The sequence below is a fragment of the Sander lucioperca genome, chromosome 9 (genome assembly GCF_008315115.2).
Source record: "Sander lucioperca isolate FBNREF2018 chromosome 9, SLUC_FBN_1.2, whole genome shotgun sequence".
In the NCBI taxonomy this organism is placed as follows: Eukaryota; Metazoa; Chordata; class Actinopteri; order Perciformes; family Percidae; genus Sander; species Sander lucioperca.
Genome location: NC_050181.1, coordinates 7,395,683 through 7,415,089, shown reverse-complemented (window position 1 = coordinate 7,415,089; position 19,407 = coordinate 7,395,683). Strand labels below are relative to the sequence as shown.

The 19,407-nt window shown below is 40.7% G+C and overlaps 1 protein-coding gene across 2 annotated transcripts; it reads right to left on the bottom strand.

Annotated features, from left to right (window-relative positions):
• Positions 1–8,760: 8,760 nt before the first annotated feature.
• Positions 8,761–14,869, bottom strand: adcyap1b (adenylate cyclase activating polypeptide 1b). Of its 2 annotated transcripts, XM_031293980.2 has the most exons (5): positions 14,571–14,869; positions 14,062–14,166; positions 13,002–13,136; positions 12,529–12,633; positions 8,761–11,936 (listed from the first exon to the last, which is right to left on the bottom strand). In XM_031293980.2, the coding sequence occupies exons 2-5, from the start codon at positions 14,163–14,165 to the stop codon at positions 11,753–11,755; spliced, it is 528 nt and encodes a 175-aa protein (XP_031149840.1). In that variant the 5' UTR covers position 14,166; positions 14,571–14,869; the 3' UTR covers positions 8,761–11,752. The 2 variants fall into 2 exon arrangements, with proteins under 2 accessions (XP_031149840.1, XP_031149842.1); XM_031293982.2 differs by lacking the exon at positions 12,529–12,633.
• Positions 14,870–19,407: the final 4,538 nt, after the last annotated feature.

Below are 19,407 nucleotides of genomic sequence, written 5' to 3'. Positions count from 1 at the left end.
TCAATCCATACACCTTACATATCTGATTAGTGTATTTCAACACTGGACGAAGGTTGATTTTAAGAAGTTTTGCGTTCAAAGGTGATTTGCCTCTGCAGTGGCTATTTTAAACTATAAATGAAGTTCCTAAATGAACATATACGGCTTCTGTCTGGCATAGTGCTGTGTTTTACACTCTCAGAATTAAACACTGATGATTTTGCCACTCGCCAGCATGCGGCAGTCAATCTTTCCCATATGGCTCTGAACATGCTCACAAGCTGCTGTCAGCCAGGACTAGATACCTCCTACACCAAACAGTGGAAGTGATATGGGCCTACGTTACACGTCCAGCAAAACAGCAGCAGATGGTGAATATTCTGGATCCACGAGCCTTTGTGATGGACACCTCTGAGAGTCGACTGAGTGACAGCTGTTTCTCAGTACGTGTCCAGTTACTGTGCAATCAGCTGCGGATCGGGAGAAATTACCTGGAGGGTGAATTGGCTGGAGGTTTGGCAAGAACATCTTAATCACAGATGAGATGTCATCAACATGCAGCCTTAGGTGTATCATTAAGTGATAATGGCGTGGTCAGAATCAGCATAGGTAAAGATTGTGGTTGTTTTTAGAGGACTGGATAATAAACATGAACTAATATGGATATGAAAGGTACAATTTCATTTTTAAAAGGAGATTAATTCATATTCAGAGTACAATCACTGAAATAGGCTCATTGGGTTCTGCTGTTTTTCCGCAGCTGAATGAAACCGTGACTTTATGATTGTTTCATAAAAATAGATATATATTGTACAAGGCCTTTCAAAGCAGTCTAATTACAGATTGTAGTCATAGCTACAAAGGTAATGTGCCTGATTTGTTTTCCTATACCGCTGGACCTCTGTCAAGATATTTACTAGATCATGTTAAACAGATGTTAGCTGTCAAACCCTTAAAGGTGAGACGTATTTATGATGAAATATGGCTGCATGCATCTCACCTGCATGAATTATGATCAGTATGAGAAAATAAAGCATCTGAGCCGTCTGAACAGCATGATTTACACTCACTACCACTTACTGTGGGAAGACCTGAAACCATACGAGCTAAACTAGATCATTAAGTGACTTTCACCATCTTTATCATTACATTTTCAGTATTTTTAGCCCTATTTCCTCTATTTGTTTTCTCAGAAGACAGGAATACAGCATACACTGCTTAAGGTGTATGACAGTTTCAGATAGAATACAAGAAATGTGCAGATCTGTTTAAACGCTGATTTTAGTGTGGAAAGTGCAACAAGTATAATTTTAAGCAAATTCTGTGTTATAAATCACTAAATACATTCTTCTTCTCTTACTGCCTTTTCTTCCTTTCTTCTACTTCTTGATTTTAATCTGTGCCGTGTTTGAATTTTTTTTTGTAAACTAAGCCATTAACTTGACATTGAATCTCAAAGGTATCTGGAAAGCTTCTGTAATTCGTTAAATGGCTTCACTAAGTGCAACATTGCTATCGATTCTTATCAGTCCATGTGTATCAAATAAACACAACTATGAATCTATGACATGCATTTACAACATTTCTCCGCTGAGCCTAACATCAGTCAATGAAATTAGCTTAAAGTGATTATCTGCAGTGTGTTTGTTTTTATTTAAAGACATCTTTGGTGCTAAGCAGTCATGGCTGACTGCATTTCTGAGTAATTACTGTGCCATTATACTGAGTGATGATGTCACTGGACTAACAGAGGCTGCCAAACCCCTAAACTAACAAGCATGAGCGGGGTCTCTACTCTACTGAGACTACAATTAACAGAACGGCAGAAATTAACACAGTGACCACAGTGTTTCCCACAGAACTGACATTTTCTTCTGGTATGGTGTACTACATGTGATAAACAACAAATATGTGTGACCTTTAATACAATATTTTGACTTATTGATTAATATTTCTATTAATTCCGCATAATATATTTCACAGCTCCAGTACTTTTCTTAAACCATGATCTTTCCCTAAACCTAACTAAGTCAGTTTTGTGCCTAAACCTAACCCAACCTTAACCAGAGCATTTTCGCACCATAAAACAGATGTATTTGTCAACAGTGATTCGTGACAGTTTGGGAAGAACACATACAAATGATTTTGTCCTGTCGGAAGTGGCATAAGATCAGAAAACTCTTCTGTGTGTTTTTGTGGTCTAGAGGGCATGGACACACAAAGTATTGTGTTGTTTAATTTGGACTGTTAATAGTAAGCTCAACTGTCTTTAAAATGTTACTTTTCAACCAACTCTATTTCAACTTTTGTACTTTTTTTATTAATGCAATGCAGAATCCACAAAATTTTAACATCTTTAATAGCAGCAGAGGAGAATTCCACTTCTGCAATTGTATACTTTTTAGATTGTTCTTAAGTTAGGTAGTTTGTCTGATTACAATGCTAGTCTAAAGTGAGTAAGTTAATCCAAAAAAATAATACTGGCTTGGAGGATGTTACAGCACAGAACTTTTCACATCCATTCTGTGGCTGTATTTCAGCAATATATCAATCAATGTAACAAAGGATCCCTGGTGGGAAGAGTTGTGTAGGAGGGGAGTCCTCCAACAGAAGGGAAGAGGAAAAAAGGGAAATTGCGGGAGACACAGGCAGAGCCCGTTTCTCTACTATGAGATACAGACGCTGTAACCCAGGAAGCGCAGGATGTCGCTCAAAGTTGTGAACGAAGAGCCTGGCTGGTTTTCTCGCCTCCTTATGTTTCCCACTCACACCTCTCTACTTATCACACAGCCTCACATCGCAGAATATTCCCAAAGAGATGTTGCTCTGTGACAGTCGGTACCTTTTGTTTTGAATATGTGGGAAAAGACGGTAAAAGCCTATGCCTGCTTTGTGCATCTACCACTCAAAGCCAACGCTTACCCTTTGGTGTGAATGTGAGGTGGGATAAAGCAATCTCTAGGATCTCTGAATGTGATCGCTTGCAAGTGTGAGAAGTTTATAAGAACAGAGAAGATGCTGATGAAGGTGATACAAGAAACTGTTTCCATTATGAACATAACATGTTGAGACAACATCACTGTTTATTTTAGGCTTTGTTTCCGGAGAAAATGGACTTCTCAGCTTCTCTTTGTTCTCCAGCAACTTTTTCTTCAAACACTTGTGTTTCATTGTCCATAGAACTTGTGAATTCTAAAGTTGTGCCCTTAGAAACCGTACTGTTGCATCCCCCTGTATTATACAGTCTTCTCCAATCTTTTGACGACATATTAAAGCATTCCCCCGCCACTAGTACACACAATCACACACAGACACACACACACACACACACACACACACACACACACACACACACACACACACACACACACACACACATCACACGTTCATTAAAAGGAAAGATGTAAGATAACGTAACCACAAGCTGTGTGTCAGTGTGTAAATTTGACTCTCATGAGCACATAACCCATGAAGCCTGAACATGACAAGCTTCTCTCTCGACTCTCGAATGTTCTCCATTCATTAATGCTCATCTCATTCAGGCATCTTTAGAGAAGTGAGGGTGAATGATGTGGAAAGGGGTGTAACAGTGGATGCCTGCAGGGGGGAAAGAGTAAAAGGGTGTCTTTTTCCTTCCTTTGGAGGTAAATGAGAGAGACAGGGAGGAGAATAAAAATGAGATGAATATGTTTCTTCTCACTAATATCACACTGCTTTTTCACACCTAACTGCTCCAGCAATGCTACATTATTCAGTGTTTGCACAGCCAATCCAGGGCTTTGTGAGTGTATGAGCTGCAGGCAAAATAAAAGACAGAAAGACGGTGGGGCTTCAGCTCACACTGAACTGGATGCTGTAGTGCATCATCTGATTTTTAAAACCATGCATTAAGCAGCCAAAGATTACATTTGAGATTAATACAAAAACATAACATAACTTACTATTCAAGTGAAGTCATCACACTGGACTAAGTTCAAAAGCCAGCAGCCCCACCTGCTGTGGCACCCCCCCACTGCCATTGTTCTCCACAGACATTTTGAGAAGCACATCATTGGACACAACAGCTCTCTGTGTGTGTCTGTTGGAGAACCACACTGGGAAAAGACAGCTTTAAAGAAATTTGTTTGATTTTATACAACACGGGGATACAAGCTTTCAGGATTTTTCCAGTTAAGTACCACTGACTGCAAGAAATGGGAGTTCTGAGGTGAAGGGCTTTTAAAAATGTTTGCTGACAAATTGCCAACAAGTCCTCCAAACCATATGATGATAGGTTGTTTATTCTTACCCTCTAATAAGAGCCACATGAGGGTTTTCCGTCCTCATATCTAAACCACGGAACGGTCGCGGTTTTAAGCATGTTAACATTGTGAAACGGTGGCAGTTTGGTTAGGTTTAGGCACAAAAACTACTTAGTTATGTTTAAAGCAGCCATATTATGCTCATTTTCAGGTTCATAATTATATTTTAAGGTTGTACCAGAATAGGTTTACATAGTTTAATTTTCAAAAAACACCATATTTTTGTTGTACTGCACCTCTGTACTGTACTGCTCTCTCTCACTGCTGCAGATCCTCTTTTCAGCTGGTCTCTGTTTTAGCTACAGAGTGAGACCTCTTTTCTTCTTCTTCTTCTGTACTATCTTTGATTGCACTCGCACATGTGCAGTAGCTCAGATGTAGATCATGTCAGCTAGCTAGCTCCATAGACAGTAAAAGAAAGGCTGTTTCTACAACTTCGGTCAGTTGCAAGGCAGGATTAGCTTCTAAATGAGGGCGCACATGTAAGTAGTTCTTTTGTAGATTATGGTGAACTTGTGTGTGTTGTAGCAGTGCTTTGCTATTGAGAATGAGGTAGCATGCTAGCGTTAGCATGCTAGCATTAGCATTAGCATGCTAGCTTTAGCATTAGCATGCTAACACTACGAGCTAATGGTTGCGGTTAGCCTGCTCGTTTCGGCTTGTGACATCACAGCTCACCCAGAGACTGAAGGCAGGACACATTCAGAAACCGTATCTCACTCTAAACAGCATGGATGGATTTTTTTCAAAGTTTGTATGTGTGTGGAAGCACCAGAGACACAACATAACACCCCAAATCCCAGAAAAAGTGATTTTTTTCATAATATGGGCACTTTACAAAAAGATTGTGGTTTGGGTTAAAATCACCTGTTACTACATTTCCGGTTACGCACCTGACGCAGAACGTGACGTAGTTCCGTCTGTAGTGAAGTTTTTTTTAAAACTCATCGTTAACTTTTATTTTCAAACGTGACACAAACCCCGGACTCCTGGGTGATAGTCCTGTGTTTGTGTGACCCATCCACCCCCCTAACCTGCTTTCTTACACGGCATTTGATGCTCTTATAATTTGTCACCTTACTTAGTGCTTAGCTTCCGCCATAATTACTACAGCCACTAGAGGGCACCGCCACTATAAATGTAAATATGAGTCGTAATTGCTGAACAAACGACTTATGTGGGTGTTTTTCGGGGGTGGACGGTCTCCAAATTAGAGTTTGTCGCTAGTGGCAAACCTACAAAAAATGGTTACAGACAAAGCTGCGTTTTAGCTTGTTTTTTAGCTCATTATTTTGGTTTTACAGGCCATAACTTAAATTTCTTGGTTCAGTCTCACCAGTCTTATCAGCTGTGTTTCCAGCAGCAGCAGCTGTTTTCATCAAGAAAGCTCTGATAACCCCACTGTATACTACCTATTCAGCACCAAACAGCAAACAGACACAGTTATACCTCTTTCACACCACCTACCAAGGTTGGGCTAGGGTTGTCTGATCAGGGTTCAACCCTTCTGGTGACTAGCTGGTGAACATGATGGAGCATTTTGCTAAAAAGACAGATATAAACAAGCTAAAAAGAGGATGGATTTTGGAATTAAATTCATCAGGTAGCCAGAAACATAAGTTCAAATAAATACTTATGTTGCTCTGGGTCTACTTGCTATGTAAATAGCTTAGTGCCTGTAGTTTGTAATATTTGTAATATAGTAATAAAATGCATCTCATTGCCCACATCTCCTATTTTCTTCCTCCCTGTCTTCTCTCTCTCTCTCTCTCTCTCTCTCTCTCTCTCTCTCTCTCTCTCTCTCTCTCTCCCTCTCACTGCTCCCAGAGGGGCTGCTGTTCACCGCAGAGTGCCTCCTGCTTAATGGTTGATGTGACAGAGCCCACCACAAGATGATATGTAAGCTAGAAAGGGACTTCTTCGGGGCCGCCACGATCGTGGGTTTCATTGCAGCCATGACCAGACCGTCCCCCCAAACCTGACCACTAAATGATTCATGAGGTGAAATGCAAAGGGAGGGGCGTTTGGGCGAAAGGGTGAGATGTGTGTGATTACATCTTTGGTGTGTCTGGGCCTCTCTTGTGAGTGCTGTATTCCTAACCCTGACACGCAAGAGAGAAGTTGGGGGGGAAGGAGGGGGCAGTGTTTGTTTTCTAGGAAAAGCAGAAATGTTAATCATACAAGTAATAAATCAGTATTAAGCATGCATACACACTCCTGGCTTCACACGCTCATCAGACACATGACAAAGAAAGCTGGGTGTGGCTGTGGTGCTTGGGGGGGGGGGGGGGGCAGTATGGGTATCCCCACTGGAAAAGCCCTGAACACAACCTCCCCTTCCCCCTTTAAAACCTTATATATGATTAAGATGTGTCTAGAGGCATTGTAGGGCAGAGGGACGATTATTAAAAGCTGTGTATGTTTCCAGACTCTGTATAGTGTGACCTGGCTGTTTTTGCAGCGCTAATTTCAGGAGATCTTCCCATTTTTCCTTCCAAGAACCTGCCAATAAAACAAGCCAGGGACACAACTGTATGAACAATTAAGATCAGTTCTAAAACAGCTCGAAGACAGTAATGGAGAGATAAGAAGTGGAGTAATGCATGGCATAAAGGAGCGATGATGCAGGGAGGAGGAGCCATCTTTTATTGATTCAGGCTTTAATGTACATTATGTACAAATTGGCTCAGGATGGCCCCTCATGTGAAGCCTACTGCTGCGCAAACAGATTGGAGCATTTGTATCAATATCCACTTGTGGGCGTATGCGGGTGTGAATATCAAATCAAATCCAATTTATTTGTGAATACATTTTTGGTTCATTTCACCTGACTCGCTCGCTCCATGCATCTTTTGTCATCCAAAAAAATGCCACAGGAGGAATCTAAGAATCTCTGCTTGTCAAGAGGACTAAGCTTCATTTTGTTCTTGACAGCTGAAGAAAAACAAAGTGGGGGAAGGGGGGAGGGGTGGATGGATACATCAAGAATGGAGTCCTCCTATATATCACACAGGTAGCTCAAACCCTGACAATCAATAATCTGTCAGCCTTTTCATAGCAACAGGGCAACTCCCATGAATCAACGTCCTCAGAGATGAAACAAAGATGTATTTCACAGTGTGTGTGGCAGTTTCTTGTGGCTAATTCATTTTGTTGAATTTCATTAATCATATTTACCACCTGTGCTCGACTGTGCCAATGACTGTTGCTGTTATTACACTACCTGTGAAAGTGTGATAGACATACAGTGTGTATCTGTATGCACAAACATAGAACCCCATCCCAGTACAAAGCCTGCTCAGAGTCTGCCTTTGTTGAGCACACACATAGCAAAATACACACATAGACACACACACACACACACACACACACACACACACACACACACTCACAATCTCTCTACCTCACTCCCTTTCCACACATACAAACACACTTGACACATGCGTATACATCACCGTGTCCCTTTGTGGACCGTTGCCATGCAACATTTTTCTGATTGGGTTAGTTGAGCTCTGGTGCATGTGCGCACACACACACACACACACACACACACACACACACACACACACACACACACACGCTCTGGCTGATGAGGGTTAGATCACACACACACACACACACACACACACACACGTTCTGGCTGATGAGGGTTAGATCACACACACACACACACACACACACACGCTCCTTTGCCATACCCATCCTCCTCTCCCACGGGACACAGCTGCACTTCCGAGGCCAAGGATGGAGTGAGGGGAAAGACGTGGTGCTGTTCCTGGAGGAGAGAAGCTCTCTGAGCTCTGCTGCTCAGTGCAGGGTCGTAGCTTATGTCGACGAGCTCCTTGGATATGTTGGGTGGTTCTTCGGTTTGAATTACTGATGCATTTACTTAGATGTATTCAACCTTTTTCCCCGTCTTAGAAACTGTAACATGAAATCCTAAAACCACCTGGAATTGTCATGATGTGGTTAGGATTGACCAATAAAAGACACCAAATATACCTCACTTTGCTTTTTTGTTCATAATTCAGTGTTAATTCCTCTTGCTGAAAGTTTAGACCATTTCTGCACAATGCACCAAGTTACTCTCCTATTTTCCATTTCATTTCTGTTTGTCTGGCTACAGAAAGATAATTTAACTTGATAGGACCTCAGGTCTACATAACCCACTGGAGAAGAGCAGAGTTGTTGCTGTGGTTGCTAGAGGATGTTTCACTTTATTGGCTGTAATGTGACTTGAGGTTTGTATTTGTTTCAGGAGACGATCTCTGCTCAGACTCAAATGTGGCCCTTGGTGATCATGTAAACTCATCTTTTAAAGGTAGATTTAAGCTTTATTCTGATGCGAACAAAAGACTGTAGTCAAGAAGTGTAACAAGGCTACAACTGGTTCTCTACCGTTGCTGTACTTTCTTTGTTTCACAACACATGTATCATCTTAAAAATGACATATTTCAAAGATTAGACAATTATTAGAAAATGTTGTTTACAAAAATTTATTCATACAAATCTTACAACACTTTCATAACATTGAGAAACGTAAACCCATATAAGGACTCCTGTGTGTATAACCATGTCACTTGTACTAAGGTTCACTTTTAAAACACATTGTTTTCAGATAGATAAGAGATTAAACATTGAAGTAAGGCGTTTGGAGCTTTCAGAAATATTAACAACAGGCATTTTCTATAATCTGAACAACATCTCTGTCATGTTCTGAAACCCTTTTATTCTAAATAGTGATGCACATAGTTGTAAATAATATGTTGGGGCTATTTTCTGATTAATAAATTACTGACCAATATCAAAATAATCAACAACACCTCATAATCAACAGTAACAAACACCGGTCATTGTTCACAACTCTCACAGGCACTGAACACCCGAAACTCATGCACACACACACATTGCCTGCTCCATCAAAATATACATTCTCTTCTTTTTTTTTCTTTTTATAATCAATAAATCATTGGCCATGCTTTAAAAAGAAAAAGCCTAATTCTACTACTCTTGGGCAGACTAAGCTGAGCAATTAAACAGAGTCAAAGGGAGTTTCAATGTAAGCTAATGGACTGCAGCATTGTAGGGCCACTAAAATTGCCATCTGTCACTTGTGGCGAATTTTTTTATCTCATTTTTTTTTCTCACGTTGAAGCAAGGCACCAAAGCCAAAAACAGTTTCCAGCTCCACATGCGCATTCAGTCACTCCTTCACACAAACATTAAATGCACACACACACACACACACACACACACACACACACACACACACACACACACACGCACACACACACACACACACACACAAAGCCTGTAGGATAAAGCCAAATTGAAGGAGTGTATTGATAGTTTCTGTGGGGGAACACAGGGCACTGATTGGATTGCAGGGATGCATAAAGCTGCTTTTGCATAATATTGAATAAATATATAAGATGTCTCCCTAACAAAAGTCAGTGGGATATCCCTTTCCTGGAGGGTTAAATTTCATTCACCTCCATTCTAATGCCAGAGGGAAAGAGGGAAACTCAGTGTCCAGCTTCACTCACATACTGTTTATCCTACTGCTGGTACCAAAGTGAAGGGAATTCAACATCTGATATTTTCTATCAGACTCATTGACCCTGATGTCACTTTGGCAGGTGAGGAGAGGCAGCGGCGCTCTCGCCTCTCGTTTGTTTCTGTATCCAGGTGCGACAAACTCTCTCAGGCTTGTGGGTGCTGTACTGTAACTTGCCTCTTATGTAACTTTGTTTTCTCTCTCTCACTCTCTCTCTCTTTCTCCCTCTCTCTCTCACACACACACACACACACACACACGCACATTATCTCTTTGTCTCCTGCTCTCTCTTCCTCGCCATGCATACCTCTCTCTCTCTTTCTCTCTCTCTCTCTCTCTCACCCAACACTCTTCTCATCTCTTTATCACAGCCTCACTGCACAAACCTCGGTAGACATCTAACACAGATCAGCTCCGTCTTAACAATGAACCACAGCACTGTCAAGTCAACTATTTAGCACGGCGATCTAGAAGCAAAATAATCTTTAAAAACTGCTACCAGGACAAAGGCAAGGGGTCCAGTGTATTTATGATATCCACAATGACAGCAGCAAGAGAGGTAAAAATTCAACAAGTCAGTGCAGTACCAGTTTCCACCACCTCCAACCCTCCTTGTTCACATTTCCAACACATCTGAGGGGGGGGGGGGAGTGGTGCTGAAATAGGCTGAGCACAGCCCACCTCCCAAATAGCACAATCCAAAAAAGCATGATGGCATGCAGTTTCTAAGCAAAATTAGCAAGGTGTCCGTTTCCACATGCACCCATAAATAAGAAGTAAGAGTTAAATATTCCTAACTGTAACTCAGATGCTACCGTTTCTCTCCACCTCTTGTCGCAAGAATGCTTAATTTCCTGCATCTTTACATGTTCTGGGTCCATTCTGAATATTTGTAGTGCTGCCCAAACACAGTCAACTGTTGAAGCACATTCTTCCAAATAATTCTGTTGACTGAACACAGACAACATTGAGATGAATATGTGCACTGTGTAATTCCTATACTGTACATAATACACACATGGAACATTCTTTACATGGTCCTATCAAGCACAATTTATCGCCCTACAGTAAATGACTCTGAGGCAAGTGAGCAAGCAGTGTTTGCAGCATACTGTTACCAGCCACTTGAGTGCTTCCTTTTATCTTTAGTAAAGGCAATAATGCCCTCGCAAAAGCCTGCAATTAAATTTCTGCTTAAAAGAGGGTCGGATTTTACCACCAGTTACATGAATGGTCGTGTAAGTCGATCAGTTTTTCTGTCAAATGAGAGGCTATTCAACAAAAGCCATCTGAATTCCCCTGGAGGGGCAGCGAGCTATACAAACCCACAGAACTCCCATTAAGGTAGCAGGAGGAAGAAGGAGGGGGGGGGGGGGGGGGAAGGGCAACATCTATCATTTAGGATAAGCCGGATATGCCTCTCATAGCATGCTCACTGCTTCTTTGGGCCTGTTTGGAAAACAAACAACACTAAAAAAAATAGAACGTTGGTTACAAAAATAAGTATAACATTCAATACTTTGATTGTCTTTTTAAAATCTATTTATTTTCTGCATATGTAGATGACTTTTAAAGATTTCAAGCGCATAATATTGAAGGTGCACAATTATCTTTTTTTTTCTTCAAATTTCTTCTTTTTTTTCATCATTTTGATTTGTTTTCCACATCTTAACATGAAAATAAAATATTGGTCCACAAAGTAGGCTATAACTGTGCGGTTTCAAGTGCTTTTGTACAAAAAGAAAAAAAACGATATTATTATTAAAATATTCATTTTAATGGCTTTACTTCATACATAAATACATGTTGAAAGAACACAGGCGCAATCCACTGGTTGGTCAGATATATCTGAATGACTTTGATTTAACGACTGGATGTATATACACAGGAGGGCAGTTTGGGCGCTATAACAACGCTACAAATAGGCAAGTCGGCGTCCTTTGTTCCTAACTCTCTGTCTGTACCTTCTTCCCAGAACCGCTGCCAGGTATTTCTGCACGGCCATCTGCTTTCTATAGCGACTGTAGCTGTCGGTGAAGATCCCATCTGAATGTCTTTTGGATAAGGGCTCTGACTCTTCCTCCATGCTGTTGTCTTCACTGAAAAAAAAAAAAATAGCATTAGTTTAAAGCTGCAGCCTTCAACTTCTCAATAGATTTCTGCTCTTTTTGGTTTGACATTTTAGCTTTGATAATCTCTTTATCTTGCCATTATGTAAAGTTGCCTACAATCAGTATTAATGAATTCTCTTTTTTTAATCTTTTTTTAAGGGGGCGGCAAGCAAGATAGTGTAAAAGAAACAGTGATTTTAAGCGTTTTAGAAAAGCCATACATTATTAATTTGCAGCCAATTGCATATTCTGACATGCTTTTTTTCATCAGAGCTTGGGAAAACAAAATCAATGTATAGATTATTAATTACATATAAATCGAAGGGTATTTTAGTCTCAGAAAACTGACCCTCAGTCCTAAGGGAGGATACTAATCATGAACGCAGTGCGGTGCCACGCCACAACAAAAACAGAAACAAAAAGAAAATGTCTAGACGTTTTTAATAGAGAGATTAAAAAAAATAACAAATGAAAACAGCACATAAAACGGTAGACAGTGATGCAGCAGCCTGGACTTGTGCAGCGGAGGAACATAAAAAAATGATGACTGCAGGTGAACGCTTATAAGAAATGCCCTTACCCTGCACGAATTGTCATCAGAGAATGCAGATAATGTCTCGCTGTTAACTGACCCAGGATCTCCCTCAAGGCTCTATCTAATTCTTCCTCAGCATGCCTTTCTGTTCTGAGATGATAAAACGCCAAAACACATACATCATCAGTAACTAAAAAGCGCACACAAAATGATCAAAAGTAGCCTAAAATGTCCCTACCCAACCGCAGGTTCAATATCACATCAGGTGCAATCAGATCGGAGCCTCATAGCCGGTTCACACACAGGCTATCCTTCCGTATCTGCCGAGCTTTTTATTAGCTATTATTTACAGTATTGGGATCCAACATTTTAGGCTACTCGGTATGAAAATAACACTGAACAAATAACATGAGAAACTCTGGGGGAAACAAAGCAAGCAAACAGTATCGCAAACAGCAAAAAAGTCATTAAAATGGAATCCAGCTCAAGCTTAAGCTGCGATCTGAAAGCAAATTTACCTCTTCTCTGGAGGGTAGTATAGAGTGTACGCGTCGTCGTTTAAGGATGGTGGGCTTCGTATAGCAATCTGATCGCTATCAAAACCCATGTCGGATAATGAATTCCCGTCCTCATCGAAGGCGTCGTTTTCAAGTCTGCAAAAAGGAGAGCATTAATCACAAATTTGATCAGTGCACAAGTGGGATGCAACAGTGAAAGAATGCCAAAATGCTTGCATCCGTTTCTAAAATCACTGGGAGTTTAAATGCATTAGAGATAAGAGAAGAAAACGAAGAAAAAATGCATTATGTTTTAATGTCAGATGTTTTAAAATAAAACCAGAAAACGAATTATTTAAAATGTAAACCAAAAAATAAATAATGGCTTAAAATGTTAGTAGCTTTATTTTTTCTTTCTTTGAATAGATATTTTTTTCATCGGGAAAATCTGTAATTCCAACTTGGTGCTGCAGCTCTCAACACAGGCTACATCCTCATTAATTATTGAAGAATCGAAACAATGGGTGTGAAAGTGATCACATTTAGTGTAGGCGTGGAACCAACATTTTATTAAAAGAATGCCGCAATTGTAAAATAGTAGAATCAATAAGAACCACGCCCAAATTATGGATATGCTTTTCACAGAAAAACAAGAATAAATCTTATATGGATAGAGCTCGCTGATTCGTTTTGCCTCGCCTCTCCTTGGTGAGGCCAGCCCACCGTCATCCCAAGGGCTATCAGTTGCATTGACTGCACTCTCATTTTTAATAAGGGGAGTTCTGTGAACCGTCCCACCGGACAGATACCTCTATGCAATTTCCATTGTCATTTTCCACACAAGATTTACATGTGCGTATGGTAAAATAACTGTATTTCCTTTTGTCATTCCTCTCAATTCTGTGATTTTAAATTGCGGGCATAGTTTGTGCGCAATTACGCACACTTACCTGTTAGAAAAAAGTGCCCACCTCCTTAAATAGGATATGATCATTAATCCCAATGGAATGCCATCATTGAACAAAAATGGTGTTAAAATACTATAATCAGGTTATAAAGACTCATAAACAATTACACCTACCTAATTTTAGGGTAACTTAGTCCGATAGGTGTGCAGAAGACGCTGTAGTGCATTAAGATTCCGTAGACGAGCAAGATTAAAGTCGCTTTACTCGAACTGGCCATGCTGTTAGAAAAAAAAAACAAAAAAAAACAGACGTAACATTTAACAGGTTAGTCACTCCTATAGAAACAACATGCTCGCTCTTTGTTCTGTCGAATTCATATGCTGTGCTACTTCTCTTATCACAAGCTACAAAGCTGGACCGAACATAAGCCTGTTTAATATAAACACAGCGTTTGCTCAAACCAAAGCTCTGTTTTCTTAATCCCATTTCGTAAAAGTTTAACTGTGGAATTGACACCGAACCCTTTGCATTCAGTGCCGAAGTTATTTAAAAAAAAAAAAAAAAAAAACAACACACAGCAGATCCCCATGCAGTTAAAAAAGAATAATTTCCATTACTTTATCTTGCTCTCCATCAATGAATTTCTCCGAGATTTAAGACAATCCACAGATAAAGCACATACCTATAGCAGGAAAGCAGGGAGAACGCTGTGCTGTAGGATGTGATCCGGGCGCGGCTGTGGTAGTGTGTGTGTGTGTGTGTGTGTGAGAGAGAGAAAGACGGTTTCTTTCTCACGGCACTTATTTCCTGGCTGAAGCGCCTCCGTCGTCTCCTTATGTTCCCCTCCGTACAGGCTATCTCACTTTGAGGTACAATTAATAGGACTCAACCAGTCGCACAGGCAAACTCGGAGAGAAAGTGCGCTGTATGTTCGTCTGCATAGCGTTGCTCTAAACTTTTGTCCTGTGCTGTGATTGTCTTGGATTTTTATCCATGTATCGTAAGCCTTGCCCCCCCCCCCCCCCTCCTCCATCCAATATGTCACATTAAGGATGCTATAGACGTCATCAATTTTGCCTCCCGGAATATAAAAGTACACTTCCTTCCTCATCGATGCATCCGCCACCACCCCCCTCCCCCCACCACCACCACCACCACCACCACCACCTCCCTCCTAAAATGAAAGTTTACTCTCAAACTTTCTTCCTTTTGAAAAGAAAAGAAAAACAGAAATGTGTGTGTGTGTGTGTGTGTGTGTGTGTGTGTGTGTGTGTGTGTGTGTGTGTGTGTGTGTGTGTGTGTGTGCGTGTGCGTGCGTGCGTGCGTGAGTGAGTGCGTGCGTGCGTGCGTGCGTGCGAATGCATACAACACATGAACTTTGCACAGGACGACGTGACGGCCAATACAAATCAATGTGTCCCTCGACCGCGACGGGTTATTTCCCACCGTCATCAAGTCCAATTAGGCTTTTATGATTATGAAAGAGCTGGGAAATGATCATCGTTGTTGTTGGTGGTGTTGGTTGTTTCGTGTGACTTGATGGTTCTGATGAAAGGGTGGTCAGACTTCCGCTGACCAAGTTCAAGGCCTCTGAGGAGTCAGGAGCTGTCCAGTGCTGAAACCAATCGTCTCGAATTACGGCTTTCTGTAGGCTATTTAGGCTACAGTTACTTTTTCTAATCATTTATAATAATTGATCACTGGATACTGAGAGGGTATTTTAATGGCCGTGCAATGACAGCACGAAGGCATCGGCCTATCCATTAGATTGTTGAAATACAGAGGCACATAATCTGATTTGAAGCTGGTGACGCAGGATGCCGGTTCAGAGAGCTGTCAGCCTACGTGGCTTTAAAAACGATTCACTCATTTTCCCAACATTGTTCTGAAATTGTCTCTATCATCATAATGCGCTGATTGATACGTTAAAACGAAAAAAAAAACTCGAGAAAAGGCTTGTAGCTATACTGTTATATATATGTGCTAATTAACCAAGAAGCATTCGGGCCTAATTCTTTCCACCCTAATGAAGCCTCATTTGGCACATTTCTGGCAATAAGTCGAACATTTTTATGCTTGCGGCTGCTCTTTAATATGCTACTTATTATTTGCTAATAATACAGTCAAATAAAATCGTATAATATAAGCTTGATACTAATATTCATAGAATTGTTGGCTTACAGAGTGTGTGGAATGCAAGTTATGAGACTTTTCATTCGGAGGGTGGACGCCTATGTAAAAATCTAATTTGGTAGTCCTGTATGGGGCCTCGTTTTAATCACCAACTCTAGGCCACCGCACCTTTTCATTTAGCTATGTACAACACTGAATCAGACCTATAGCTCAACAACCAATTGAAGAGTTTGGCAAAGAGGCGAGAGATTCACGTCAGCGTTTTCTTTACTCTGACGCAATATGACGAACAGTGCCTGTCACTGCCACAGTGGGCCTATCCACAACTTCTTCTTCGCGGGGCGTAATTCCTATGAAGAGTAGAACTTAAACCCCATATGTATAACTGGAGCAGACTACACACGTTAGGCCTGTTAGAGCAGGTAGAGATGCAGCTCAGTAGCCTAAGCAAACGGCGCCATCACGAGGACAAGAAAAGAAACGAGCGAGGTTCATTCATCAACACCGGTGCACACAGAGGGAACAGATGAGTCAGTATACAGTACTGTCACATTTGGTCGTCGTGAGGTTAACGACCATAGCCAAAAGACTGTTGTGTTTTCTCAGCTTTCTGCTTCTCTTCACTCACAACGTGATGTTTAGATTGGAATTTCTTTACAAATATTTAAACTTTTTTTTATTATTATAACCTTTATCAGGTCATGTAATTGAGATCAAGATCTCATTAGCATATGTGTAGAATCCACTGTTATTTTATTATCTTTCAAATTATTCTAGGAAAAGAGTTTGTTTGTAGAAAACTTTACCTAGCATAGGGAACTTGGGCTAAATTCTGTTTGTATTTCATTGCTTTATGTGGATTTAGCATAGGTTCATAAGGGCCTTTTTGGGTGTGATCCATGAAAATGAAGCAGGTTGCCATGGTGCAGATTGGATGCCAAGTTGTGATTTCAGAGTGTTTTATTTAAAGTGCCCATATTATGCTCATTTTCAGGTTCATAATTGTAATTGTATTTTGAGGTTGTACCAATTTACATGGTTTAATTTTCAAAAAACACCATATTTTTGTTGTACTGCACATTGCTGCAGCTCCTCTTTTCACCCTGTGTGTTCAGGTCTCTATTTTAGCTACAGAGTGAGACATCCTACTACTTCTGTACCATCTTTGTTGGGATTCGCACATGCGCAGTAGCTAGGTCTAGCTACCTGTTTCTCTAACTTCAGTCAGTACAAGGCATGATTAGCCGGGAGACTTCTTCTAAACAAGGGCGCACTTCCAACTTTGTGTGGAATACCTGCAGAATAGGGACATGGAAGTAGTTCTTTTGTAGATTATGGTGAACTTGTGTGTGTTGTAGCAGTGTTTTGCCATTGAGAACGACGAGGGGGCTAATTATGACATACTAAATGCATATATCAAGAAAATGCATATAGCAACATGTATTGTATTTCACTTCATGTCTTTGTTTGATTTTTTTTTCATTGAGGCATTTTAAATCTTGTGACCCCTCAGATTTATTTTGTGACCCCTTGGAGAGGTCTAAACACTCAGGTTGGGAACCACTGATATAGGTTATGACTCCACTCGCTCACACTGCTCGCTACCACCCCTCAAAGGATCTTAAATAACCTAATTATCCCACCAGTTAGATGTTTTATCAGCCTGTGAGTGAGTGAGTTTGTCCAATTACGCCTTTGGAAATTAATACCTCTTAAGAGTAATTAATACCTCTTAAGTATTTCACCGTTTGGGTTTCTGGTTGCTCAATAAATACAGTATAGCCTTTAAGGGGGAGGGGGGGATGTCTGTGAATACTTCACATGTCTGTAATCACAGCAGGACAGTTGCCTGTCTGATATCTAAACGGTTAAAGTCAGTTGAACAGGTAAAGTGAAGATTATGTTGTCGGTAGGCACCTGTGTTTTTCATCAGATAATGATAAGATATATCAGGTAAAATCTTATGTGGAATCAGTTTGACTAAAATGACAATTGTGACTAGATTAACTGAAATGTTAAATATAATAATATGATTTGGGGAGCTCAAGCAAACAATGTCTTGCTTTACTTTTCACCCTTTCTCTAGTCTCGCATTGCTAGACCTTCTTTCACAGCGCTGCGGAGGAGGGTCTGGCTAGTCCACATAGCATTCCGGGATGGGAGAAAAACGTTCCCCTTGTTTATTGGCATTTCTTTAAACCAATCACAATCGTCATGGGCGGTGCTAAGCTCCGCACAGAGCCGCTGCAAAATAGCCTTGGGAAGGTGGAATGTGTTCGTTCAAAAGTTGTTTTTGTCGTACTACAGAAAACTCAGATTGGACAGATAGTCTAGCTAGCTGTCTGGAGTTACCATGCAGAGATCTGAGGAGCAGTTAACCATAGTCCTCATAAATCTACCGGAGTTTAAAATTCCACCACAAAGAAAGCGGAAGGAAGTGGATCTCGACGAAAAGACATGCATCCGGAGTAATTTCCTGCGGCACCGGAGCAATCCTGGAAGTGGAACGTCGAGGATATAGACTAACTGGGAATGTTGGTATTGGCAGTGCTACTCAAAACGATTTTTTTCTATAGTAAAACTATTAACTATTAAACAAAGTAAGTCAGCAGTATACGGTTAAATTGCTTTGGGGTGTTCTGGTAGTTTTGGGGTACAATGGTTGTCAAGAAAGCTGCAAGCACAATACCACAGGCCAAGCAATCTACTGTTTCGAACAGGCCCATTTTGAAAGTGTGTGTGTGTTTAGTACATCTTGTTTCCCACAGGGGCCACTTTTTTGGAGGCGTCCCTTAGGGGAAACTTGCAGAGCCGCCTGCGCACAATGCAGTCAAAGTCAGTAGAGGTCAGCAAATCACTTCAAACTAAATCTCAGCCAATGTCTCATACATATAAAACCTGCAGAGCTGTAGTATTGATGTCATGATTTTTGCTCATACAAAGATGCAATCTAAACATGACCCTCCCCCTCTCAAAATCCTACACCCCTTAGTTTTTGTATTTGTATTATCATATAACTGTCCATAGCAATAATATATGCCCAGGCCCACTCTATTTCCCCTTGGGAATGTGTTGGACTTGGGACTGACAGAAAGTTAAATAGGCCAGCATACACTATGTGTAAACTGCAAGACTATATTAATTTAATAGAGGTATAAGTAAATATGAAGCCTAGTCCCATTCATCCTTTTATACAACCTAGAGGGCGCCAGATGACAAAGATGCACGTTGCGAGTAAGGTTCAAAGGTTAAACGGCACGATACAACGTCGCTATTTATGTCTAATATTATAATATTTAAAAAAAAAAAAAAAAACATTTTTACATGATTTGAGTGTAATATTAAGAACAGTTTATCTATTTGGTACTGAGCCAGATGGTGGACTT